The sequence below is a fragment of the Plecotus auritus genome (assembly GCF_963455305.1).
Source record: "Plecotus auritus genome assembly, chromosome: 2".
NCBI lineage: Eukaryota > Metazoa > Chordata > Mammalia > Chiroptera > Vespertilionidae > Plecotus > Plecotus auritus.
Window position 1 is genome coordinate 65,343,108 of NC_137771.1, and position 27,014 is coordinate 65,370,121.

Sequence of the window (27,014 nt, forward strand, 5' to 3'; positions counted from 1 at the left end):
CCATCAGTCTGTTACCTGTATCTATGAGTCCATTTCTGTTTTGTTTGTTCCTTTATATTGTCCTTTTGATTTCATATATAAGTGAGATCCTACTAATGTACTTATGTATATTATTTAAAAAGAGAAAAACAGATACTGAAATAAGAGTGAAGAACTTGAAATAAATATTTTAATGACTTTAATTTTCTATATTAAATGGATACAAAATGCCAGTTTGCTCTTGCCAAATGTATTATGAGTACCTTTAGGTAAGAACAATGCATTTGAATGTGCCAAGCTATTTCTGAATGCTGACTGACACTTTGTAACACAGGTATTTAAAGATCTGGATCCATGGTTGGCTTAAGTTGGATACTTGTTTTTAATGTCTTAGCTCAGTGTTTGGCAAATTTATTAGTCAACAGAGCCAAATATCAACAGTACAACGATTGAAATTTCTTTTGAGAGCTGAAAACCGACTTCTGTGCATGGGCCACGAAGTTTCAATCGCACTGTACGTGCACGCCCGCACGTGGTATTTTGTGGAAGAGCCACACTCAAGGGGCCAAAGAGCCGCATGTGGCTCGCGAGCCACAGTTTGCCGACCACTGTCTTAGCTAATGGAAAAAGGGGTCTCTCAAAACATGTAGATCCCAAACAATGGAAGTGTTGGTTACCTAAGTCATGATAATTATTTTTTACTTTTGTCCAGAATTATGCTAAAGATTTTTTGAAATGCAATATAGTATATTTTTAGTATAGCTGGCGTTTTCTTCTCCTATTTCAGTTTTCATTTATGTGTTTGTTGGTTGGCTCTTATGTTCGTTTTTTTGTTTTCCCATGGGTGATATAACTAACCCAGGAGATATATTGAGGAGATGTGGTGAGGAGGGTTTTGTGAGCATATTTTCTCTACCACCTTTCCCTCAAATTTAATATTTTAATATCACATTTCTTAAAAACTAGTAAGTGACCTGGGAAAGTGTCCAAGATATATCTTTAAAAGAAGAGACAAGTAGGATACAGCACTTAACATACCCAATTTTTAAAAATCTGTTCATACACACACACACACACACACAGAAAAGTAACTAGAAGAAAATATATGAATATTTTAATAGTGGTTATTTCTGGTAGGTATGAAAATGGATACATTTTGTAATGTTCCTCATGCTTTTCTCTCTTTTCCAAAGTTTCAATAAATAACATTAATTTTAGATCATAAAAATTTATTTGTTTTAAAACAAAATGACATCAGATACTTTTAAAAAGAAAGAAGTTTCAGATGACATTTGAATTTCAGCCCCCAAATTAGCTATGCTTTTGCTGTTTGCATGTATAGTTGTAGCCATAATAAAGTGCAATCATTGATATTCATCAATAATAAATCCAGGATAATCAGAAAACAAATAAGGTCATATATGCTGTGCTTATGACAAATAAGTAATACATTCTAGATGAATTTATTTTTTAGAAGTTAAAGAACTTTCATACTTAAAAAATCTAATCTTGAATTGCTTGAAAATTTTCCATTTGATGACAACTGAATAAAAATGACATGAGTTTCTCATTAGAAAATCTTATTGAGCACATCAAGGGTGATATAATCCAGGGGATATGTTGTGTCCAATTTTTACTATAAATAATTTTGCACTGGTGGAAATACATAGAAGTGGTTTATATATATTTATATATATTTATATTTTTATTTTTATTTCAGAGAGGAAAGGAGAGATAGAAACATCAATGATGAGAGAGAATCACTGATTGGCTGCCTCCTGCATGCCCCCAACTGGGAATTGAGCCCGCAACCTGGGCATGTGCCCTTTATCAGAATTAAACCCAGAACCCTTCAGTCTGCAGGCCGACGCTCTACCCACTGAGCCGAACTGGCTAGGTGAAATGGTTTTCACATGTGCCATGAAACCTTTCAGAGCCCCTGCGAAGTAGGCAGGTGGGTTTCCCCATTACCACCCAGGTAACACTTCAAAGAGCAATGCAGCTTCCATCAATTTTACATACAGGGGGTCTTACATAAGCTTTGTTTTGAAAAAAAAAGCATTCCACTGCTAAACGAGAGGTCTAAAAATGATGGGATTTTCACTCATCCACCTTGGAGGATACGGGGCAGATGTGTATGGCAATGGACAGAAAATATAAACTAACTATATTTTTAAAAATCATTCAGTATAAATATGTGCTTCTTCTCTCCATACTCCTCTGAAAGACAAAGTATTAGTTCAGAACATAGTCGTAAAGACTGAAGAAATGAACCCGTACCAGAACCTGGAAAGTGGGTTGACCAATCTCCTCAGGCCAATAGAGGACTTCTGCACAAAGTTCTTTGTGGGAACAGAGGTGAGTTGGAATTATCTGTTTTTAAAATTAATACTTTTAATTACATTGAAATATATGATGATAACCCCTATTGTACATGTTTGCTTTATGAACGCTTACAATATTTATACCTTTTGTATTTTAAAATGCTTATTTGCACTTAAAATTGTTAACCTCCATTGTTAACCTCATAGATTCATATTTAAAGTGTTCCTGAAAAAACATGGAAAAAATCTACAAAATTAAACATGACCAGCAATGTATTGATTAACCTACAAATTTTAACAAACACCTATATACCATATGGAAGAAACCATGCTACGTGTTAGAGATTTACTAAGAAAACATATTGTTTTGTTAGGCCAGCATCATCTATTAGGAAAGATAGAAAAAAAAAAAAACCTCACTCAATTCAAATGATCAATAACACCTGGATATAATAATGATAATGGCTGCCATTTTTTAGTATCTACTATAGTAAGTAAAGCAGGCTCACGTTTTTTTTGGACATTTTCTATATAGCAAGGTCTGTCCCAGCTATTTTCCAAATTATATCTCATTTAATCTTAATAATCTTATAAGGGTGATATTATTCCCATTTTACAGATAAAGAAATGAAGCTCAGAACTTTATCTCATGATCACACAGAAGCAGAGATGTCTGTTCGTTCATGACTCTATTCTCTTGAAATAAAGGATTTTTCTCCCAGGCCATACCACTGTGGGAAGATGCCATCGCTCAGTCTCACCGAATGCAGTTTGCATTCGCACTTTAGTTATGATGAGGGATTAGTCAGTTCCTCCAGCTCAGGAGAATGGACTGCCTGCCAGGCACTGTACTAGGCCCTGGATCAGAAATGACTCCATAGCACAGTCCCTGTCCTTAGGGTGCTCGGTGCCTAGTTAAGGAGCAGACACATTGACAGCACGCCTACCCGAGTCCAGAAGCCAAAGGGCCAGGAAGGAAGAGGTTGGGAGAGGTGGTCTGTGAGCTGGCTGGACGCTGGAGGTTGAGAAGGCACCTGAAAGATCAGGGTGAGAGTACAAGGAGCAGAAGTAACAGCCTGAAGAGTATTTTGGAGTTATGAGAGTCTGGGGTCTGTCTGGGGATCGTGGAATGGTTTGGTGCAAGAAGGAAAGCTATGCCTAGAATGCTAGGTTGGGGTCCAACCAAAGGGCCTTTCTGCCAAGGTAGGTCATTTGAATTTAATTTGGTAAGCAATGGAGCACTACTGAATAGATACATGTTTTGTAACTTGGGCTTCACACCAAAGTTTTTAGAAAAATATTTTTTAATTCTGAAAAAATATACAACAAAATTTGCCATCTTAACCATCTTTAAAGGTACAACTCAGTGGTAGTAGGTACATAAATACCACTGACCAACCATCAGCACCATTCATCTCAACAAATTTTTAATCATCTTAAACTGAAATGCCGTACCATTAAAACCATAACTCACCATTTCGTCATGCCCACTCCCATGGCAACCACCATTCTACTTTCGTGCTTTATGAATTTGACTATTCTAGCTACCTTGTATAAGTGGAATCATATAATTTTTGTCCCTGTGAACACCAAAATTTTAAAGCCGGGCAATGATAGCTTTAGAAAGATAAGTAATGCAAGATCTTAAAACAGAAATTAAAGCAGCCCTGGCCTGGTAGCTCATTGGGTTAGAGCAGTGGTTGGCAAGCCGCAGTTTGCCGCTCTATTGACTAATGAGTTTGCCGACCACTGACCTAGACTCTCAATTCCAATAATTACAGGCTGTTGTTGTTCCTTGTGATTAAGCCCCTCTCCAGTGGTCGGCAAACTCATTAGTCAACAGAGCGGCAAACCGCGGCTCACGAGCCGCATGTGGCTCGCAAGCCGCAGTTTGCCGGCCACTGGGTTAGAGCATCGTCCTGATATGCCAAAGTTGTGGGTTTGATCCCCAGTCAGGACATAAATAAAATTCTCTCTCTCTCTCTCTCTCTCTCTCTCTCTCTCTCTCTCTCTCTCTCTGTCTCTCTCTCAAATCAGTAACTGAAATTTTTAAAAAGAGAGATTAAAGCATAACACCATTTGCTTAAACTCTTCAGTGACGACTCAGTGAAACATGAATAAAATCTGAACACCTCACCCTGTAGCCGCTAAGATTCTGTATAATTTGCCTCCTTCCTGTCTCTCCATCCCCATCTGCGCCAATCTCCCACACGCTGGCTGCTCTGCTTTTTCTTTCATTCTTCTTATACACTAGACTCCTGCCTACCTAGCCCTTGGTTTGGAATTAACTTCATTCATCATTCAACAGATATTATTGAGCATTTACTATATGCCCAGCACTGTTCTTGGCCCGGGGGAGAGAGCAGTGAATAAAATAGACAAAATCCCCTGCTCTTGTGAGGCCAGTGGAATGACCTTCTCCAACCCTTGTCAGGGCTAATCCTTCTGCTCTGGGACCTGGGCTGGCTGGTGCAGGGCTGAAGCAGGAAGGAGTGGTACCCTGGAGGCAGAAAGATCAGACTGGGGGGGACCTCAGGGGGAACCAACCCAGAGACAAAGAGGGCTTGACCAAGGTGCCAAGAATATCAACATGGAGGTTGAAGGAATGGAATTATCAGAGCTCGGTAACTGGATGGAGAAAGACGTGAAGGTTTCCAACTCTGGCTGCTGATGTAATGAGCACTCGACACAAACGTATTGACCTGGTTCAAACTATTCTGCTTTGACTTGGTTTAATTTCAGTGCTCCATGTACCAGCTATGAGACCCAGGAGACACCAGTAACTCTCTTACGGGACTTTGGTGAGGGCTGGCATCACATACGTAAAGCTCCTAGCATTTCTGGCAAACACTGAGTGCTCAGTGAATGGTAACTATGAGGGGGTGTGCCACAGGCCATGGGCCAGACATGTACAGTCTGTCTGTGCCCTTAGACTGTGGCCGTGAATGGAGGGAGCACCTGTCCTCTGACTCTGCATTTCCAGCACCAAACATAGTCCTCTGTTAAATGAATTAACATGGATGAATAAAGGACAGATGAGTAAATGAGTGGGCCCTGGCCCCAGTCAGCTTATCCTTCACTTGGCATGAATCAAGTGTTTTCCCATCTCCGCTCCCTCGCCTACACATCCCATTCCATCTTCTCCTCTGAAACCTCTCAACTTCTATCTTTATACAACCTTCCCTGTATTTTTCTCTTATTATCCCCGCGTGGGATAGACAGAAATTAGGAAACTGCATTTGGGTAAGTCATTAAATTTCTCTGAGTCTCAGTTATTGCATCTATAAGACTAAATTTGGAGGGACTGAGTTTTTTCCTCTAAACTGCTCCCACCTCTGCCACTCACTGGTTCTGCCTTTCCCATTTGTGTGGCTGTTTCTGCCTCTTCTTTATGCCTTCCCCTCTCCCGAAAATGGTCATAGGTGGAACTGGAATATATATTACTTATTATGTCATTTGTTTCCTGTTCTCAACTTTAAATGGTAATGAGTACCATATTATGAATTCATATTCCCTCTTTCTCTCTTATCCCACAAATGTTTGTTCAGTACTGCTGGGCAACATGCTGGGAATAAATCACTAAGTTGGACGAGACCCCTCTCCTCCCGGAGCTTTCAGTCCATCGGGACAATTTCCTGTTGAAAACAAAGGCTTTGGAAACCCAGCAGTCAAAACTTGTGTAGATAGATTATCTCCATAATGGCCTGTGTTCTCCAGTCACTGGGTGTAGATAAAAACTCATTTTTTTGTTGTTGTTTGAGATAAAATCAAGTAATCACTTTGAGCCTTTTCCCACCATTGTACCAAATTATCACTTGATTAAATTCACCTGTTGTTTTGTGTTTGTTACAATCAGTCTTAGCACATGAATAAGAGAGGGGTTTGTCCCTTAAGTGGACATTGTACTCACCAGGAATCTGTAATGTTTTTAGGAAGGTGAAGTGTTATACTCAGATTGGAAAATGGAAAGAGACCCTGAAACTGGCCGATTGATGAGTAAGTTTGGATGAGTGTTCCATTACTAATAGGTTGTTCCTTTTTTAACAAAGTACTGAGTAACCCCGGCTTTGCTAATGGGAAGGAGGGCCCCTGAGGTTCTGTTACTCAGAGTGAGGGCCTCAGACCAGGCAGGGCCTCAACTGAGAGCTTGTTGGAAACACAGAACCCTGGATCCTGCCCCAGGCCTACTGAATCTGAATGTGGATTTTAATAAAATTCACCAGGTGATTTGTTTTCACACCAAAACTTGAGAGCACAGTTTTAAAAATAACCATACTGTTTCAATAATTCAACAACCTGGTAGTTCATCTATGTGAAAAACCTGAGCCAGTGTGAAATTATAAGCTAAATGTATGATGCTCTTGAAGACCTCGGGACCATATGGGAGAAGTACCTGCAGGACCCTCCTTTGGGGTCGGGGACTTGGGGCAGCTGAGCAGAGAGAGAGAGGTATGAGGGTCATACCCAGGTGTGAGCAGGAATCAGTCAAGATTCAGGCTCCTCAACAAGCAAAGCTCCCTGTCAAAGCTCAGAGCCTTGGGGTTGCCTACAATGACAACTACTTTACTTTAAAGCTTTGGGATATTCAAGACATAAAAAATATATTTGAACCACATTTCAATGCATGGAATAACCGTAAGCACAGGAAGAGGCAGCTCCTAGGACTGCTGGGATACCGCACAGCAGTGAGGTGGAGCAGCTGGGCTAGGTTTGCCCAAGGGAAGCTGGTCATCCTGTGAGTGTTTGGACAAATGGCCACATGCATGACTGACAGGGTTGGAGGTCAGAGCCACAGCCCGCAGGGAACAGCAGCTGGGACTCCTTTCACTTCTATTGATAGAGTTGGGTTCCCAGACTAGCAGCTGCCTCAGACTTGGGAAGGCCTTCTTTGTCAGCATTGCCTCCAGGTGGCTATTTCAATCTGGAAACAAAAGCATTCCTGCTTTTCTAATATAGTGTCCCTGACCGGAAACCAAAATATGTGTTATTGATAGGAGTGGGGCATTGAGAGAGGATTTGTGACCCAAGGGAGGGTCAAGGGCATACATTTATTCCCAATTCTGTGATTTGAAGTTGAATTAAAAATGATATATTGGATACAATGAATTACAATCAACTACTTTTATGCTTATTCATGTTTCTATTTATTCAATAATTTGTTAATGTTCACTGTGCACATACTGTATGCCAGGTACTGTGTACCAGGGAAGCACCTCCGCCACACCCCTGGGACACAAGCTTGATGCCATGACTTGGTAACACACAGGTGCACACTGGTTCCTCCTGATCTCAGAGATTTCCTGGAGGCCTCACCTCCCGCTTCCTAAACTGCTTTTGAGGAGGCCCATAACAAACAGGTTTCGTTGTTTTTTAAATATTTTTTATTTATTTATTTTTCTAAGAGAGAGAGAGGAAGGGGGAAGGAAAGAGAAAAACATCCACGTGAAAGAGAAACATCGATCAGCTGCCTCTTGCACACCCCCTACTGGGGCTCGAGCCCGAACCCCAGGCATGTGCCCTGACCCAGAATCAACCGGCAACCTTTTGGTACGTGGGATGGTGCCCAACCCACTGAGCCACATCGGCCAGCGCTGGTTTAGTTAAATTTTTTATGCACTTTATTCCATTTTTATAGAATAATCAATGACAGTAAATTTAAAAACCAAGAGCTTTATGTTTTAACCTCCCTGATGTTTGTTCTTTCTTTCTTACTCATTTATTCATCAAATGAAAGTGCCAGGCCCTGGTGATATAAAGATGAACAAGATGTTACCCTCCCCTAGAGGAGTCCCATGATCTATTGGAAAGGTTAAACACATAAACAAATGATGGCAGATTCTCTTGGGCTCTTAAGAAAAGGCCCCACTGAAGAGAGAGACAGGTGAGCAGGGTCCTGGAGGGTGCACTGCAGTTTTCCAAATGGAGAAGATGGAGAGAGACCAGGGGACAGGGAGGAAACAGGGACAGCTCCTGGCCAAACCATAGCCATAGAAAGGGCAACCGCAGCAGAAGAGGTGCCAGGAGGGACAGTTAGGCCAAGAGACTCGAGTACCCTCCTAAGAGCTTTGGTCTTTATCCTAGAGCCACTGTGTGATGAGAAAATCACTCTGGCGGGAGAACAGGGGCTAGATTAATTAATTGGTGTGACTTGCCATGGCCCTCCCTGGGGCTTGTGGGTGTGGGCAGCAAGGAGTGGAATACATCCAGCTCTGAGGTCAGGCCTGGGGGAAAGGAAACCCTACCAATGGCACAGTGAACAGACCGGAGAGGCAGAAGGCCCCAGGGCCTGGGGCAGAGACCACAGGGAAGTCTTGATCTTTAAGTCCAAACCTGCTCCTCCACTGGTCTCCCCAGTTTCCATAAATAGAAACTCCACAGAGCCAGTTCTTTACCAGAAACCTGGCTGTTATTCTCAGCACGTCATCTCTCTCACCCCTCCTATCCAAGCCATCTCCAAGCCCTGTCAATTCTAGCTTGCAAATACGCCTTGATTATCTACTCTTCTCCATTGCACCTTCATCTAAGTCAGCATCCACTCTCAATGGAACTACCACCTAGCCGCCTCTGGTGTTCCCTCTTTGCTGTTACCTGCTGCCAATCTGCTCTCCCCACAGCAGACAATCTTCTGGAAATTTCAATAAGATTGTCTTCTAGGCCTGAAGCACTCACTAAAACATGTTACACTTAGAATATAACCTAAAAACCTTTCCTGCAAGGCCCTGCATGGTCTGTAAACTCCTGGTCCCCATTTGTTTGACATGTGTCATACTGGGATAACCAGACTCGATCTTACTACCCTCTACAAATTTAAAAAGAGCCCAGCTGGTGTGGCTAAGTGGTTGAGCAATGACCTATGAACCAGGAGGTCACGGTTCAATTCTGGGTCAGGGGGCATGCCTGGGTTGCAGGCTCCATCCCCAGTAGGGGTTGTGGAGGAGGCAGCCAATCAATGATGCATTCTCATCAATGATATTTCTATCTCTCTCTCTCTTTCCCTCTCACTTCCTCTCTGAAATCAATAAAAATGTATATTTTTAAAAATAAAAATAAAATATAGTACCTGGTAGATATAGGCAATGCACAAATATTGATTGACAAATTGAATGAATTAATAAATGAATAAATGAGTAAGAACATGAAGCATTCCTCTGAAAACTGGCCTTGATGGGAAATTCCATGGACATTTTATAAAAAGAGGAGGAGCTATTCCTTGATGCAATCACCCCAACTGACCTCTGGTTATTTACTCTTGGATCTCATTAATCAAGACCTGTTTGTCCAGTGGAAATCACTTCATTCTTTATTGCAGAAATGTGTACAGTGTTATTAAAGATGGAATGGCCTTTTCCGCCCCAACAGCAAAGAAGCCCGTGAGCCTCAACACCGTCCATGATGGTGCCATCCACACTGTTCAGAGGTCACCCTTTTACAATGACATTATCCTCACCGTTGGGGGATGGAACGTGGCCATCTGGAAGGAAGGTGTCATGGTAAGTTGCTTGCAACATGGAGAAATGGGTGTGTGATCCTTTGTTATTGAGAAAAACAATAGGGACAACAGACTGTTCTGACATAACAGTGCCTTTGGGACACTTTTTAGAGAAATTAAACAGATGGCCTGGCCCATCTTGTCAGCAGAACTGCTATAAGCCCTTTGAAAACCCAACCATTTGCTTTTCTTTCCTGAGGGAAGGAAACATTTACAAGTCACTTGTTCTCTGAAAGTTAACAGTCTTTTCTTTTTCTTTTATATGTATATATACATATATATTATATGTATATGTATATATGTATATACGTATACATGTGTATATATAGATATCTCTGTGTGTGTGTGTGTGTGTGTGTGTGTGTGTGTGTGTGTATATATATATATATATATATATATATATATATATACACACACACCAGTTGACTTGATTTGCATTTTTCCTTCCCTTAAAATATGAGAATGAACCCTGGTCAGTGGGGCTCAGTTGGTTGGGTGACATCCTGTGCACCAGGGGTTGCCGGTTCAATTCCCCATCAGGGCACATGCTCAGATTATAGGCTTGATCCCTGGTAGGGTGTGTACAGCTGATCAGTGTTTCTCTCCCTTTCCCTCTCTCTCTAACAACTCAATAAAAATTATTATTTTTAAAAATATATATATAATTTTTTAAAATTCTTTATTGTTTAAAATATTTTATATAATATTACATATGTCTTCTTTTTCCCCCATTGACCTGTCCCCAGCCATCTTCACCCCCCAGCACATGCCCTCACCCCCCTAGTGTCTGTGTCCATTGGTTATGCTTATATGCATGCGTACAAGTCCTTTGGTTGATCTCTTAAGCCCCACCCCTCACCCCCACCTTCCCTCTGAAGTTTGACTGTCTGTTCAATGATTCTCTGTCTCTGAATCTATTTTTGTTCATCAGTTTATGTTGTTAATTATATTCCACAAATGAGTGAGATCATGGGATATTTATCTTTCTCCAACTGGCTTATTTCACTTAGCATAATGCTCTCCATGTCCATCCATGCTGTTGTGAATGGTAGGAGATCTTTCTTTTTCACAGCATCATAGAATTCCATTGTGTAGATGTACCACAGTTTTTTAATCCACTCATCTGCTGATGGCCACTTAGGCTGTTTCCAAATCTTAGCTATTATAAATTGTGCTGCTATGAACATAGGGGTGCATATGTCCTTTCTGATTGGTGTTTCTGATTTCTTGGGATATATTCCTAGAAGTGGGATTACTGGGTCAAATGGGAGTTCCATTTTTAATTTTTTGAGGAAACTATATACTGTTTTCCACAGTGACTGCACCAGTCTGCGTTCCCACCAGCAGTGCACAAGGGTTCCCTTTTCTCCACATCCTCGCCAGCACTTGTCGTTTGTTGATGATAGCCATTCTGACATGTGTGAGATGGTATCTCGTTGTCATTTTGATTAGCATCTCTCAGATGATTAGTGACTTTGAGCATGTTTTCATATGTCTTTTGGCCTTCTGTATGTCCACTTTCAGAAAGTGTCTATTTAAGTCCTTTGCCCAATTTTGATTGGATTGTTTATCTTCCTTTTGTTAAAATGTATGAGTTCCATATAAATTTTGGAGATGACATTGGCAAATATATTCTCCCATGCAGTGGGCTTTCTTGTTGTTTTGTTGATGGTTTCTTTTGCTGTGCAGAAGCTTTTTATTTTGATGTAGTCCCATTTGTTTATTTTCTCCTCAGTTTCCATTGCCCTAGGAGCTGTATTAGTAAAGATATTGCTATGACATATGTCTGATATTTTGCTGCCTATGGATTCGTCTAAGATTTTTATGGTTTCCCACCTTATGTTTCAGTCCTTTTATCCATTTTGAGTTTGTTTTTTGTGTATGGTGTAAGTTGGTGGTCTAGTTTCTTTTTTTTTTTTCTTTTTTGCATGTATCTGTCCAATTTTCTCAACACCATTTATTGAAGAGACTGTATGCTTTTGCCTCCTTTGTCAAATATTAATTGAGCATAATAGCTTGGGTCGATTTCTGGGTTCTCTGTTCTGTTCCATTGGTCTATATGTCTGTTCTTGTGCCAGTACCAGGCAGTTTTGAGAACACTGGCTTTGTTATACAGCTTGATATCTGGTATTATGATCCTTATAACTTTGTTCTTCTTTCTCAGGATTGCTGTGACTATTCAGGGTTGTTGTGTGTTTTTTATTCCATATGAGTTTTTGGAGAGTTTGTTCTAGGTCTGTGAAATATGCCATCTTAATGGGGATTCCATTATATCTGTAGATTCCTTTGGGTGAATATGGACATTTAATGATGTTGATTCTACCAATCCATGAACACACTATATTCTTCCATTTGTTTATAACTTCTGCTATCTCTTTTTTCAATGTCCTATAGTTTTCTGAATACAGGTCTTTTACCACCTTATTTAAGTTTTTTCTTTATTTAATAAATCTTTATTGTTCAGATTATTACAATTGTTCCTCTTTTTTCCCCCCACAGCTCCCCTCACCTGGTTCCCACCCCTCCCCATGCCCTTACCCCCCCCAAACTGTCTTCGTCCATAGGTATAAGATTTTTGTCCAATCTCTTCCCGCACCCCCACACTCCCTTCCCCCCAAGAATTGCCAGTCCACTCCCTTTCTATGCCCCTGATTCTATTATATTCACCAGTTTATTCTGTTCATCAGATTTTTTATTCACTTGATTTTTAGATTCACTTGTTGATAGATATGTATTTGTTGTTCATAATTTTTATCTTTACCTTTTTCTTCTTTTTCCTCTTCTTAAAGAATACCCTTCAGCATTTCATATAATACTGGTTTGATGGTGATGAACTCCTTTAGCTTTTTCTTGTCTGTGAAGCTCTTTACCTGCCCTTCAATTCTAAATGATAGCTTTGCTGGGTAGAGTAATCTTGGTTGTAGGTTCTTGCTATTCATCACTTTGAATATTTCTTGCCACTTCCGTCTGGCCTGCATAGTTTCTGTTGAGAAATCAGCTGACAGTCGTATGGGTGCTCCCTTGTAGGTAACTAACTGTTTTTCTCTTGCTGCTTTTAAGATTCTCTCTTTGTCTTTTGCTCTTGGCTTTTTAATTATGATGTGTCTTGGTGTGATCCTCTTTGGATTCCTCTTGTTTGGGGTTCTGTGCGCTTCCTGGACTTGTAAGTCTATTTCTTTCACCAGGTGGGGGAAGTTTTCGGTCATTATTTCTTCAAATAGGTTTTCAGTATCTTGCTCTCTCTCTTCTTCTGGCACCCCCATAATTCTGATGTTGGTACACTTGAAGTTGTCCTAGAGGCTCCTTACACTATCTTCATATTTTTGGATTCTTTTTTCTTTTTGCTTTTCTGCTTGAGTGTTTTTTGCTTCTTTGTATTTCAAATCTTTGACTTGATTCTTGCGATCCTCTTGTCTGCTGTTAGATCTCTGTATAATATTTTTTATTTCAGTCAGTGTATGCTTAATTTCTAGTTGGTCCTTTTTCATATCTTTGAGGGTCTCACTAAATTTTTCAGAGGTTTCTAGAAGATTCTTGAGTAACCATATAATTGTGATTTTGAACTCTATATCCAGTAGTTTGCTTGCTTTCCTCCATTTCTTTGATTTGTGACATATTTCTTTGTCTCTACGTTTTGGCTGCTTCCCTGAGTTGATAGAGTGGCTTTGTGTGCTAGGTGTCCTATAGGGCCCAGTGGCTCAGCCTCCCCAATTACCTGAGGTGGACACTCTTGGTGCACCCCTTTGTGAGCTGTGTGCACAGTCTTGTTGTAGTTAAGCCTTGATCACTGATAGTATCACTGGGAGGAATTAACCTCCAGGCCAATTGGCTGTGAGGACCAGTTGTGTCTACAATGGGAGAACTGCTGTGCTGGAGACACCCTTATGGGGCAGGACTTGCTTCAGTGGGCTTTGGTGCTCACTTAGTCTGCCTCTTGAGTGTGTCACTTATGGATGTGAAGAGTTGTAATCTGGTATGGTCTCACTCTGACCACTGGGTACACTGGCTCTTGGATCTCCAAGGAGGTGCAAAGTCAGCCACTGTCTGAGGCCACCCAGCAGGAGCTACAGAGAGATCTGCAGATTCCTCTTCTTTGTTTGGGATTTGGAAGTGCCCAGATGAGGCCCAGCTGTGAAGCAATGCAGGCTGCTGCTGCAGGGCCTTAGGCCTTCTTTTGGAAGCTTTGGAGCTCTCTGACCCAGCTGTAGTTTGTTAGGTTTTAGGTTGCACAATGACAGGCCATTCATATGCAAAAGCCTCTGCGCACAGCTTGGGTGGGGTTGTAAATTGGGTGGGGCGGTGTCTCAGGGAATCACCAGGGAGGAGCAAACAGCAATGACTGACCATCAGCCCTGCCCTGAAGAGGTCCCCAGGTCTCTGTGTCCCGCTGCACCGTGCAGGAATAATGATCACTGCGAGCACCTCTGAGAAAAAGCTGCCCTCGCGTTCTGGCCTGATGCCAGACAGTCCAGTTTCTCCCTGTATGAGTCTGGATCCCCAGAGTCTCACCTGGAACTGGAGTTCAGAGCAATCGGGAGCTTGTATCTACCTCCTGATTGAAAAAAACAACAGCACACCCAGTTGCCAGCCTGTTTCGTGCACGCCTCCACACCTCCGCACTTCCACACCTTCACACCTCCTCCCAGTCTCAATGCGCTTTTTTCTTTCCTTCTAGTTGTAGAACTTGACTGAACCAGCTTTCCTTTGGTTCTAGATGATATTTGTTTTGTCTTTTAGTTGGAGTATTGATATGGTTGTGAGAGGCAGCAAGTACAGGTGTTTACCTATGCCACCATCTTGGTTGTCTGCCTTATTTAAGTTTATTCCTGTGTATCTTAATTTTTTTTGGTGCAATGGTAAATGGAATTGTTTTTTGTTTTTTTGTTTTTTTTTCTTTTTGCGAGTTCATTATTGATGTATAAAAAGGCCATAGATTTCTGGGTGTAAATTTTGTATCTTGCTACATTGCAGAATTCATTTATTAAATCTAGTAGTTTTTGATGGAGTCTTTATGGTTTTCTATGTACAATATCATGTCATCTGTGAATGACAGTTTTACTTCTTCTTTTCCAATTTGGCTGCCTTTTATTTCTTCTTGTTTGATCACTATGGCTACCACTTCCAGTACCATATCAAATAGGAGTGGTGAGAGTGGGCATCCTTGTCTTGTTCCTATTCTTAGGGGAAATGGTTTTAGTTTTTGTCCATTGAGTATAATGTTGGCTGTAGGTTTGTCATATAAGGCTTTTATTGTGTTGAGGTATGATCCCTCTATTCCCACTTTGCTGATAATTTTTATCAAGAAAGAGTGTTGTATTTTGTCAAATCCTTTTTCTGCATCAGTTGATATGATTATGTGATTTTTATCTGTCCATTTGTTTATGTGGTGTATCACATTTATTGATTTGTGGATATAGTACCATCCTTGCATCTCCAGAATAAATCCCACTTGGTCATGGTGTATGATCTTTCTAATGTAATGCTGAATCTGATTTGCTAGGATTTTGTTTTAGATTTTAGCATCTATGTTTATCAGGGATATTGGCCTGTAATTCTCTTTCTTTGAAGTGTCTTTATCTGGTTTTGGGATTATGATAATGCAGGCTTCATAGAAAAAGCTTGGAAGTGTTTCTTCCTCTTGAATTGTTTGGAATAGTCTGAGGAGGATAGGTTTTAGTTCTTCTTTGAATGTTCAGTAAAACTCCCCCGTGAAGCCTTCTGTCCCAGGACTTTTGTTTGCTGGAAGTTTTTTGATGACTGCTTCAATTTCCTCCATAGTTATTGGCCTATTCAGATTTTTTTATTCTTCCTGATTGAGTTTTGGAAGGTCGTATTTTTCTAAGAATATGTCCATTTCTTCTAGGTTGACCAGTTTGTTGGAATAGAGGTGTTCATAGTATTTTTTTATAATCCTTTGTATTTCTGTGGGGTCTGTTATTTTGTCTCTTTCATTTCTGATTTTGTTTATTTGGGTCCTCTCTCTTTGCTTCTCGGTGAGCCTGGCTAGAGGTTCATCAATCTTGTTTATCCTTTCAAAGAACCAGATCTTGGCTTTATTGTTGTTGTTTTTTGTTTTGTTTTGTTTTGTCTCCAAGTCTATAATCCTTTCTTCTACACCAAAAATATATCAGGAGTTTCAGAAAGTGAGAGGAAAAAGCTAAAGAGTCAGTCACCTGGAAGACCAGAGGTGTGTGGGGGTCAAAGTGACACAGTGATAAGAAAATCTAGTGGTCAGGATTAGGAGAGGATTAGGAGAGAGCCTGAATCCAGACTGCTAGAAGCTAAACTGCCAAAAAAAACTAGAAAGATGGAGAAAGACCAGTGAAATAAGGGTGTGGAGAAATCATTATGATATGTCTATTTGGTGAGCAATTTAAGATTATTAAAATCTGCAATATATCTATTTCACAGCTGTAATGTATATATTCTTTGAATAAATAATATGTGTAATATATTTACATATACATATAAAATTTTATAAATATTTTTTCCTTAATCCAACACTTTCACTTCTAGGACTGTAACACAAATCTAAAAAAAAAATTGCATGAATATATGTACAAATTTTTCATTGAAAAAGATTGGAAACCACTTTAAGTGCCCATCCACAGAACAACTCTATACCAATGTACTCTGTATGTTCTTTTTTTTTTTTTTTTTTACAATGAACAAGTGTTAGTTTTATAATTGAAGAAAAAGAAAAATAAATTTAAGCAAGACTGTGCAGGGGCAGGAACCTGGTTATCCACAGAAACGGAAGGACCTGGGCCAAGGACAGGTCTGGAGTGGTACCTCTAAGGAGTCCACGCATCTGAGACATCCTTCCGTCCCCACAGGAAAGGCTCCTATGCATGTGTTGGAGGCATGAGGCAGTTCCTCTGCAGGTGTAAACAGATAAATGATCTACCTGGTTGCCAGGTGGAGCATGCCAGTGGGAAGAAAGCACATTCTGATCTTCTATCTCTATGAAAACCTCCCATAGAAGGCAAATTGCCCCACGGTGGAGAAAAGACAACATGATCTTAGGATGCTTTGCTGGTCTAAAATCTCTTCCCAATAATAGTTATAAGTCATTGCATGCAGCTCACAGCTAGAATTGATTTTTCATTTGCTTTTTCTTGGCTACCAGAGTTGTTCCCATGGCAAGGAGGTATAAGCCAATTTCATAATCTTTACTTATCTGATGTATACCAATCTCCGGAGAAATAGCAATGGACTTCCCTAGCCATTGGATTATTAAAACCAACAATGGCTTGATAGGAAAGTTTGCTCTTTTCTAAAAATCAAATAAAATAAGAAGAAAAGGGTGTTATAAAAACATGCAGGGAAGAAAAGAACTGGCATTATATAAAAATCCTACAAGTAAAAGAAATAAAACTTCCAAATAGGCATAATTTGGCTGTTACGTGATCATAGCTATCTGACTTGCACTTAAAATCATTGTGAACATCCCTTTGATGATAACACAAGCTTTTAATGTGTCTTTTTAAAAATTTGCTTCAAGATCGGACCCCTCCTTCAGTCATCCTGTGCTCCAAAAAGGTACACCTCAGGGCACTGGTCCCTGACGAGGCCCGGTGTCTTCTATATTGGCAGAGAAGATGGATACATCGATATCTGGGACCTGCTGGAGAAAACCCATGAGCCAGCCCAGTCACAAAACATCTGTATAACGATGATCACCTGCATCAAACCCTGGACCTTTTCTGGTATGTTCTTCCCCTGCAAACACGCTAAGTCATCTTGCCTTTTTGTGTAACTCAGAAAAACGTTGGCATCATCTGGGAGGCCTCCAATGTCCTTTCTCAGGTTTTTGTTTTCCCCCCTCCCTTCCCTTCCTTCTCCCTCCTTCTCCCTTTCCTTCCCAACATGCCCCTTCTCTCTTGCACTTATCTTGGATACAACCTGAGCTTCTCTCACTAATTTCTCCATCAACAGTTATTTCTGAGACACATTTAGTACGCCAAGCAGAGGGCGATTTTGAACCACACAACACAAAGCATCTTTCTCATCTTCTAATAATTTATTTCCTTTGTCCTGGTTTCTCTGTTGCAACCAAGTGCTACTTTCTATATAAATCCAATATATTTGCCTCTTTTAAAAGGAGCTTTCCTTTGTTTCCAAAGTTGTTGAAGGCATAGAATGGTCTTTCTATCCCTTTCTCTCTCAGAAACATTACCTTGAGAAATTCATCCTTCAGAATCTCTCGAGTGTCACAGTCCGGCTGCTGCTTAGGAATATGTCACCAAAGTGTGTTTTCCTATCTTTGCTCCAAAACGTAATATACCTACAAGGATTATGAGTATAGGATTTGGCAATGTGAACCGTTTTCTGAAAATGAGAAGAAAAAACAACAACACATGTTGAGTTAGAAATTTAAAATGCTCAAACACATTTGTGTTTCAGATCCATTTTAAATGCTCCAAGGAAACCATCTGGTATGTATTCTGGCTCCTGGTTCTGACTGTGCCTTTTAAATGCATCTGCATGCTGATTTCCTTTAGTCCTTACTGTGTCTTTGCGGATATTGCCTTCATGATTTTTCCCTGGAAATCTTTCCATGTGTTCCCTGCTTTCTTCCCACATCTGCCCAGTGGCCCCGCCACAGAGAGAGTCATCCTCAGTGAGGAGCCACACTCTTTACACAGAGGCCGAGAAAAGGAGATCCGCGGTGAGCAGGGTGGCTGACCAAGGCTCAGGGTCTCAGCTTTCATCCCATCAACTGGAGAACACGACGTACATGTTAACAGGCCCCCAGTCACAAATGTCTGATGCAGATGCCAAGGTCACTGCAACTCCCACAGGTCCTTTGGGACACCACAAAGCAAGCCACGGTTCCTGTTTAAACACTAAGACAGCCTTCTGTTGGTGACTTATTTCTCCCTCCTCCTCCCCCCCCCCCATTTATTTTTAATCTTGCAGCTAAACAGCAATTCATAGCCGTAGCTGATTACTATGGGACACTGCATATATTAGAGATTCCTTGGACATTAAGTCACCCTTCCACCAATGAGGTCAGTAACTTTGGGCTTTGAGGATTTATGTGACTGAATATCACTGTGGCATGTCTTAAACGTGTGTTCAGAAATGACAGCATTTTCACTCTATAAGAGAGCACTCAAAAACAAGGGGATGCATTTCTGCTTTATGAGTTAAATAGTTTGAAGCTAGAAAAATGAACAAAAATGGAAGGAGAGGGAGGCCAAGTCAATAAAACCCAGACTCAGAGAAGAATCACTTGGAGGATTCATAATCAGAAGCTGTTTATTTTCAGGTTGTAATCAAAGCACGGGACCCTTATTTCAGTGACGCCTGTCCCGGCGGGTGCATGTGACGTTTGCATGCATCTTCCCATTGTCCACCACCCCGTCCCCTCCACCAAGCTGGTGTCCTGCAAGTAGTGTGTCTGAAGTGGTAATATTCTGCCCACCTCCCGCCCCCGTCCCCACCACCAGAGGGCTGCAGGCAATGTTAATAAGGAGGTTATGAAAAGATCAATAAGTAAAAATATATAAGTATACACACACTGAATGTTAGATATATAGACTGCAATCTGTTGCAAGTCCCAGCAACATCGGCCTCATTAATGTCAGGCAAAAAGCTTTTCCTCCCCTGGTCACCTGGCCTATTTTCCTGTTGCTATTCTTTTTTTTTAATTTAATAAATCTTTATTGTTCAGATTATTACAATTGTTCCTCTTTTTTCCCCCATAGCTCCCCTCCACTTGGTTCCCACCCCACCCTCTGCCCTTAAACGCCCCCCTCAACTATCCTCATCCATAGGTGTACAATTTTTGTCCAGTCTCTTCCCACACCCCCCACACTCCTTTCCTCCCAGAATTGTCAATCCACTCCCTTTCTATGCCCCTGATTCTATTATATTCACCAGTTTATTCTGTTCATCAGATTTTTTTATTCACTTGATTTTTAGATTCACTTGTTGATAGATATGTATTTGTTGTTCATAATTTTTATCTTTACCTTTTTCTTCTTTTTCCTCTTCTTAAAGAATACCCTTCAGCATTTCATATAATACTGGTTTGGTGGTGATGAACTCCTTTAGCTTTTTCTTATCTGTGAAGCTCTTTATCTGCCCTTCAATTCTGAATGATAGCTTTGCTGGCTAGAGTAATCTTGGTTGTAGGTTCTTGCTATTTATCACTTTGAATATTTCTTGCCACTCCCATCTGGCCTGCATAGTTTCTGTTGAGAAATCAGCTGACAATCGTATGGGTGTTCCCTTGTAGGTAACTAACTGTTTTTCTCTTGCTGCTTTTAATATTCTCTCTTTGTCTTTCGCTCTTGGCATTTTAATTATGATGTGTCTTGGTGTGGTCCTTTTTGGATTCCTTTTGTTTGGGGTTCTGTGTGCTTCCTGGACTTGTAAGTCTATTTCTTTCACCAGGTATGGGAAGTTTTTGGTCATTATTTCTTCAAATAGGTTTTCAGTATCTTGCTCTCTCTCTTCTTCTGGCACTCCCATAATTCGGATGTTGTACGCTTCAAGTTGTCCTAGAGGCTCCTTACACTATCTTCATATTTTTGGATTCTTTTTTCTTTTTGCTTTTCTGCTTGAGTGTTTTTTGCTTCTTTGTATTTCAAATCTTTGACTTGATTCTTGCGATCCTCTTGTCTGCTGTTAGATCTCTGTATAATATTTTTTATTTCAGTCAGTGTATGCTTAATTTCTAGTTGGTCTTTTTTCATATCCTCGAGGGTCTCACTAAATTCATCGGCCTTTTCTAGAAAATTCTTGAAACACCTTATAACCATAGTTTTGAACTCTATGTCCAGTCGTTTGCTTTCCTCCATTTCTTTCATTTGTGATCTGTTTCTTTGTCTCTGCATTTTGGCTGCTTCCCTGAGTTGATAGATTGGTTTTGTGTGCTAGGTGTCCTATAGGGCCCAGTGGCTCAGCCTCCCCAATTACCTGAGGTGGACACTCTTGGTGCACCCCTTTGTGGGCTGTGTGCACAGTCTTGTTGTAGTTAAGTCTTGATTGTTGTTGGTATCACTGGGAGGAATTAACCTCCAGGCCAGTTGGCTGTGAGGATCAGCTGTGTCTATGCTGGAAGAACTTCTGTGCTGGAGACACCCTTATGAGACAAGACTTGAAACTTCTGTGCTCAGCTTGGATGGGGGCGGAGTCTCAGGGCAGAGCAGACAGCATTGGTTTCCCATCAGCCCTGCCCTAATAGGCCCCTGTGTCTCAGTGTCCCATGGTAATTGCTGCAAGCACCTCTAAGAGAAAGCCGCCCTCGAGTTCCGCCCACTGGCAAACAGTCCAGTCTCCCCCAATGAGTCTGGGTCCCCAGAGTCTCACCCAGAACTGGAGTTCAGCACAGTCGGGAGCTTTTGTCTCCCTCCCACTTGAGAAAGCCAGCCGCACACTCAGTTGCCAGTCCTCTCCACGCGCGCGTCTCAGTACCTCTGCCTCCTGCAGCTCCTCTGAGTCTAAGTGTGCTTTTCTCTTTCCTTCTAGTTGTAGAATTTCCACTCAGCCAGCCTTCCTGTGGTTCTGGATGATGTTGGTTTTGTCTTTTAGTTGTAGTTTTGAAATTGTTGTGCGAGCCAGCAGTTTAGGTGTTTACCTATGCCGCCATCTTAGTTTCTCCCCGTTTCTATTCTTATGCCTACATGCCAAACCCTCCAGGGGGCCAGGAACTCGGCTCCCAGGCCCTTTAGGATCTGCATTGATACCCTCATTTGGGTTTTCCAAGTTCTGTTGATGATATGAAAATTTCCTCAATATTAGAAGTGAGAAGGAAGGAAGAAGAAAAAAAAGCAATCCTCGAGTTTTCCTTCTACAAAATTATAAACAATTTATGCAGCTCTCTCTTTCCAACTTCACTCCCTTCCTGGAATACTGTAATTTGCAGGGTCCTAAAACTTAACACAGTGGCCCCCAAATTGAGCTAACTTCTCTGGTAGTGGGCCTGTGGGCAGTGTCCCAAAGTAGGGAATATACACTGAGTGGCCAGATTATTATGCGTTCAGAGATCATAATAATCTGGCTACTCAGTGTATATCCTATATAATAAAAGGCTAATATGCAAATTGTCCCCTCGACCAGGATTTTGACCAGCAGGCAGGCCGGCCAACCGCCCATGTCCCCTCCCCTTGGCCAGACTGGCCGGACCCCACCCATGCATGAATTCATGCACCGTGCCTCTAATATATATGTGTGTGTGTGTGTGTGTGTGTGTGTGTATTCTGAGTGGCCAGATTATCAGATTATTATGCATTCAGAGATCATAATAATCTGGCCACTCAGTGTACCTGGTGAGTTATAGGAGCAGGAACTCTTCCAGGCCCTTGTAAAAAACATAGGGGGAGGGGGTGTCCGTGTGGGCTCCTCTCTTGAAGGACTGTGTTTCTAACAGGTATCAAGTATAAACCATTACTTTAAAAGAGAAGTCAAGCACCTGGAATATGTGGCACAACGCAAGAAAGTTCGTGAACAAGAAAGGAAGGAAATGGAGCTGCAGAGGGAGAAGAAAAAAGTTGTAAGTTAAATTTCAGAAACAAAAGTTGATTCTCTCTAACCCCAGTGGAAATATGTGTGTTTGGCTTATTCCACAATTTGAAAAGGAAAATTATGCCTTTCACATTCTTCTCTCATTCTCATGAGAGTCAAGAGGGCATTTCTCCAATTTCCTAGCTTACCATGAGTAAGCAACTACTGTTGGACACCTCGTAAGATTCTACCTAATGGAAGTTTCTGAAATGCTCTATAACATCAAAGTCTTTTAGATACAGTGGTACCTAAATACCATCTAAACATACAATTATTCACACCTGCCAGGCTGTTGTCATTTTTTTAATTTGATAATCTAAGGGAAAAGAGGTCAGTGCCCCTGACTAAATAGTCAACTATTGCATGTTTTAAAAATTACTGTAGCACACCAGCTGAAAATCACTGGATTAACATGATCACTTATTGATAGATATTAATTAGTGTAATAAAAGCAGAGGGCATTATTTCAAAAATTGGTTAGTGGTGACAAGGTATAAAAGAATACCGATGAACTAACTCCTCATTGTTTTCCCCAGCCAAAACAAAAATGCTCTTGGTTTTGTGTGTGTGTGTGTGTGTGTGTGTGTGCATTCACAAAAATTGGTTGAAATTTTGTTGTAGGAGGTAAGCTGCCACCCTTTCCCTATGCCAGAAATCATCTCCAATTATTATGAGTGTTTAAATACCATAGCAACAGCCCCTAATTACCCACATTAGTAGAATTGTGGATGATGCAAAAATAATTTGCCTGTGAAATACTTTTAAAGCACCTGAATGTTATAATAATCATAGTATCACGCATTTGAGTTTCCAACACTTTTCCACCTCCTTGTTGTGACTTTATTTCCATTTGACATCATGCCCTTTTTTAAGTGGAGCTACCACTTCTCAGATGCTCTCTGGACTGACTGGACTGTGGCTAAGTGAATGAATTTTAAAGGGCTCCTCTGTTACATTTAGAAGGTGCAAAGGTTGGCAAGGATAAACAACTAATATTCATCAGAAATATCTACACTAAAAGAGAAACATGCAAATTGACCATCACTCCACTATACCCACAAGCCACACCACTAGCCAATCAGGAGCAAGTATGCAAATTAACCCAACCAAGGTGGCGGCGGCCACAGAGCTGGAGCGAGCAGGAGGCTTGGGTTGCCCCCGGCAATGGAGGAAGCCAAGCTTCCCGCCCGCCCTGGCCGGCCCTGACCTTCGCTCAAGGCTACAAAGTTTCAATTATAGAAGATAAATAAATCCCAGATACTTGCTTCCAGCTGGCCCTGGCCTCTGCTCAAGGAGGCGCTGAAAAAAAAAAAAGAAAGAAAAAAAGGGGGGGAGCTTGGGTCGCCGGGGGGTGATCAGGCCAGGATGGGATGGCAGTTGTGGGTGATCAGGTTGGTTGGGGAGCGGGGCCATTGGGGGTAAGCAGACCAGCAGGGGGGCCAGTTGGGGGTGAGCAGGCCGTCAGTGGGGGTCAGTTGGAGGTGATCAGGACAGCCGGGGGGGCAGTTTGGAGTGAGCAGGCCAGCAGGGGCATAGTTGGGGGCAAGCAGTCTGGTGGGGAGGGAAGAAGAGGGCAAGCAGGCCAGTGAGGGGGGGGGGGGCAGTTGAGGGTGAGAAGGCTGGCATGGGGGGCAGTTGGGGGTGATCAGGCCTGCGGGGGGGTATTTGGGGGTGAGCAGGCCGGTGGCGGGGGGCAATTGGGGGCAAGCAGGCCGGCAGACAGAGTGGTTAGGGGCAATCAGGCAGGCAGGTGAGCGCCTGGAGCCAGCAGTCCCAGACTGTGAGAGGGATGTCCAACTGCCAGTTTAGGCCCGATCCCTGTAAACCGGCAGTAGGACATCCTTTGAGGTGTCCCAGATTGGAGAGGGTGCAGGCTGGGCTGAGGAACACCTCCACCCACCTCCCGCCGTGTACGAATTTCATGCACCAGGCCTCTAATCTTTTCCTAAGCAACAGCTGATAAAAGGGAAAAGGAAATAAACTGTAACAACCTCAGAGGATTGCCGTGAGGATTAAATGAGTTAAAATGTTTACAGCTCTTAGTCAGTAACTGGCACAGAGAAAGTGCTAGTATTATTTCAGAGAGCAGAAGAACATCACACTTCCGTCCCGAGAGGCTGGTCTTTATGAGCACTCCCAGGTGCCAGGGATCAGGCTGTGCACTGCAACCCATGGGTCCGGAGGAAATCATACACCCACCTGCTTGTAAACTTCGAGTCTGGATACAGTTCATTTCTTGAAAAAAAAAATAGTAGTTGTAGCTCAAGCAGCACATGAAATGGGAAATATCCTAACTGGAATTTCAGCTGGAAACCCAAAGCTGGGGCAAGGAGCAGTTTCCATGTGATCCAGAAGCTATGCCATCTGCATGGGGCTTAGAAGGGAATCCTGCCACCTCGTGTCAGTTACCCACACTCCAGGCTATGTAAGGGAAGAAGCCTGAAAGAGGGCATGTTCTTTGGAGAGAGGGGTCAGAGAGCTACACATTCCCCCCTTCCCACCTCTGCAACACTGGACTCGGTGAGAGATGGGCTGCTGGCCAGGAGAGCCGATGCCTGACACCTGGCAGGAGGCTTGCTGAGCCAGAGAAACCCAAAGGCCAGGAATTACCAGGAGACCAGAGCAGCATATGCAGGGAGAGTTTGGGGAACTCAGAGACTAGGGCCTAGACTCCTGAGGCTGGATGGTCTATGGGCAAGACATTGACTTAAACAGCTCTGAGGAGCGTGGAGAGAGGGCCAAGGGCAAGGAACTCCTACTGGAAGCAGAGTGAGGGTGCTGAGTAGATCCTTGGAAAGAAGCTAGGGTCAGAAGTGCCTAAGGACCTTCTAACCTGGATGAGGCCACATCTGCAGAAAGAGGCTGAAGGGTCAAGAGATGCCCCCGCCTCGCCCCAGCCCCTGTCCTCCCACAAACCCCTCCGGAGCAGCCAGGCTGGCTATTGAAAAGCAGCCCCTTCTCCCCTGTGGTATTTCTAGCTGTCAGTGTCTTACAGGGATGACTTGCTTTTCTCCTCCCTAGAAGCCGTATCAGAAGGGAAAAGAGCAGTTGGAGGCTGAGTTGAAGATGGACTACGAGAGCTATTTGGAACTGGAACAGACCGTGCTCCTCAGCCTGGGCCTCACTAAGGTCGCTGACAATCTGTCGTTCGTGGACCTCCTGTAGCAGCCTTCCTGGGGGGTGTCTGGGGCCTTCGGGAGAGAGACTGCCCTTCCTTCCCACCCATGACTGTTATGTAAGGTGGACTATCAAACTAAACATTCAGTGGGATTTCTTATTAACAGCAGGCTTTTATTTCATCGCTGGTAAAACTTTTCCATTATAACAATTAGTAAGATCTGCTTTGATCATTTTTAGTTTGAATATGTACCAAAACCTTGTAACAAATATGAAAGTTATGGATAAGGGAACTTTGATTTTCCTATAGAAATACACAGCTTCAGAGATCGCCTCACCCCCAATCCTCAGTAACCATTCAGGGCCCCAACCCCAGAGAGAAGTGGAAATTAAACTTTGCTCCTAATTATCAGGTTGCTTTTGGTCACCTCCCCAAAAAGAGCTTCCTTTGGGCCCCTGCACAGATTGTGGGGCCATGTGCTGAACAAAATATTAGCGAGTCAAATCCAGAAACATATGCATAAAGAAAGGATGACATGTGAGGATCGTGCTGGCTTTATCCAAGAAATATAAAGTTAATGTAACAGTAGAAAATAAATTGATGATTAATTAAAGGAGAGAAAGTATGATACCAAAGAGATGCAGGAACACATTTGATAAAATTTGATATCCATTCCTGATAAAACAACAATAGATTCTTAGCAACTATAGAAAGAAGGGAATGTCCTTAACCTGATTCAGGGAATGTAAAAAAAAAGTCCTACAACATGCCTGGCTGGCATGGCTCAGTGGTTGAACATCGACCTATGAACTAGGAAGTCACCATTCCATTCCCGGTCAGGGCACATGCCTGGGGTGCAGGCTCGATCCCCAGTATGGGGCGTGCAGGAGGAAGCCACTCAATGAGTCTCTCTCATCATTGATGTTTCTATCTCTCTCTCCCTCTCCCTTCCTCTCTGAAATCAATAAAAATATATTTTAAAAGTAAATAATAAGTAAAATTTAAAAAGTCCTACAACAAACTTCTACCTCATGATGAAAAGTTGAAAGCTTGACTCCAATATGTGGAACAAGACCCAGTGCCCGCCATCATGTCTTCTAGTCAATATTGTACCAGGGGGTCAAGCAGTGTGGGCACCAAAAGAGAACAGCATGTGAAACTCAGTTGTGGAAGAGTTTGGTGGGTCTCAATAAGAGATTCAATTTCAGAAAAGTGACTGATATGGGATGTGGGGCTGGGGGGAGACTAGCAGGAGATGAGACTGGAAAAGCCGGTTGGAGCCAGATTGCGAAGGTTCCTATAAACCAAGCTCAAGAAGCTGGGTTACAGCCTGCAGGTAATGAGGGATCCATAGAAGGGCTAAGCAGGAAGGTGGCACAATCTGCTTTATGTGCATGAAGATAAGGAACGGATTAGAATAGGGAGAGCCTCGTGGCAGGAAATCCTATTAGGATACAGTAGGGAAAGTTCAAGGTAAAAGATTACCATGGTCTGTACTGAAGCTTAAGGTGAAAACAGAAATGAAAGGCTGATTTGGATCAGGAAGGGTGATGCCAAGATTGTAAGTTAAGTTGCTAGAGGAAATGAA

At 42.1% G+C, this 27,014-nt stretch overlaps 1 protein-coding gene across 1 annotated transcript in view; it reads left to right on the plus strand.

Moving 5' to 3' along the window:
• DNAI3 (dynein axonemal intermediate chain 3) overlaps positions 1 to 26,009 on the plus strand; it is a 99,748-nt gene extending 73,739 nt beyond the window's left edge. Inside the window, exons 17-23 of the mRNA XM_080655132.1 lie at positions 2,207 to 2,337; positions 6,236 to 6,299; positions 9,663 to 9,793; positions 17,297 to 17,501; positions 18,715 to 18,806; positions 22,175 to 22,297; positions 25,330 to 26,009. Of these exons, the coding sequence (XP_080511258.1) occupies positions 2,207 to 2,337; positions 6,236 to 6,299; positions 9,663 to 9,793; positions 17,297 to 17,501; positions 18,715 to 18,806; positions 22,175 to 22,297; positions 25,330 to 25,473 (890 nt within the window). The 3' untranslated portion in view covers positions 25,474 to 26,009. The remainder of the gene's footprint in view (positions 1 to 2,206; positions 2,338 to 6,235; positions 6,300 to 9,662; positions 9,794 to 17,296; positions 17,502 to 18,714; positions 18,807 to 22,174; positions 22,298 to 25,329) is intronic.
• The last annotated feature ends 1,005 nt before the right edge of the window (positions 26,010 to 27,014 follow it).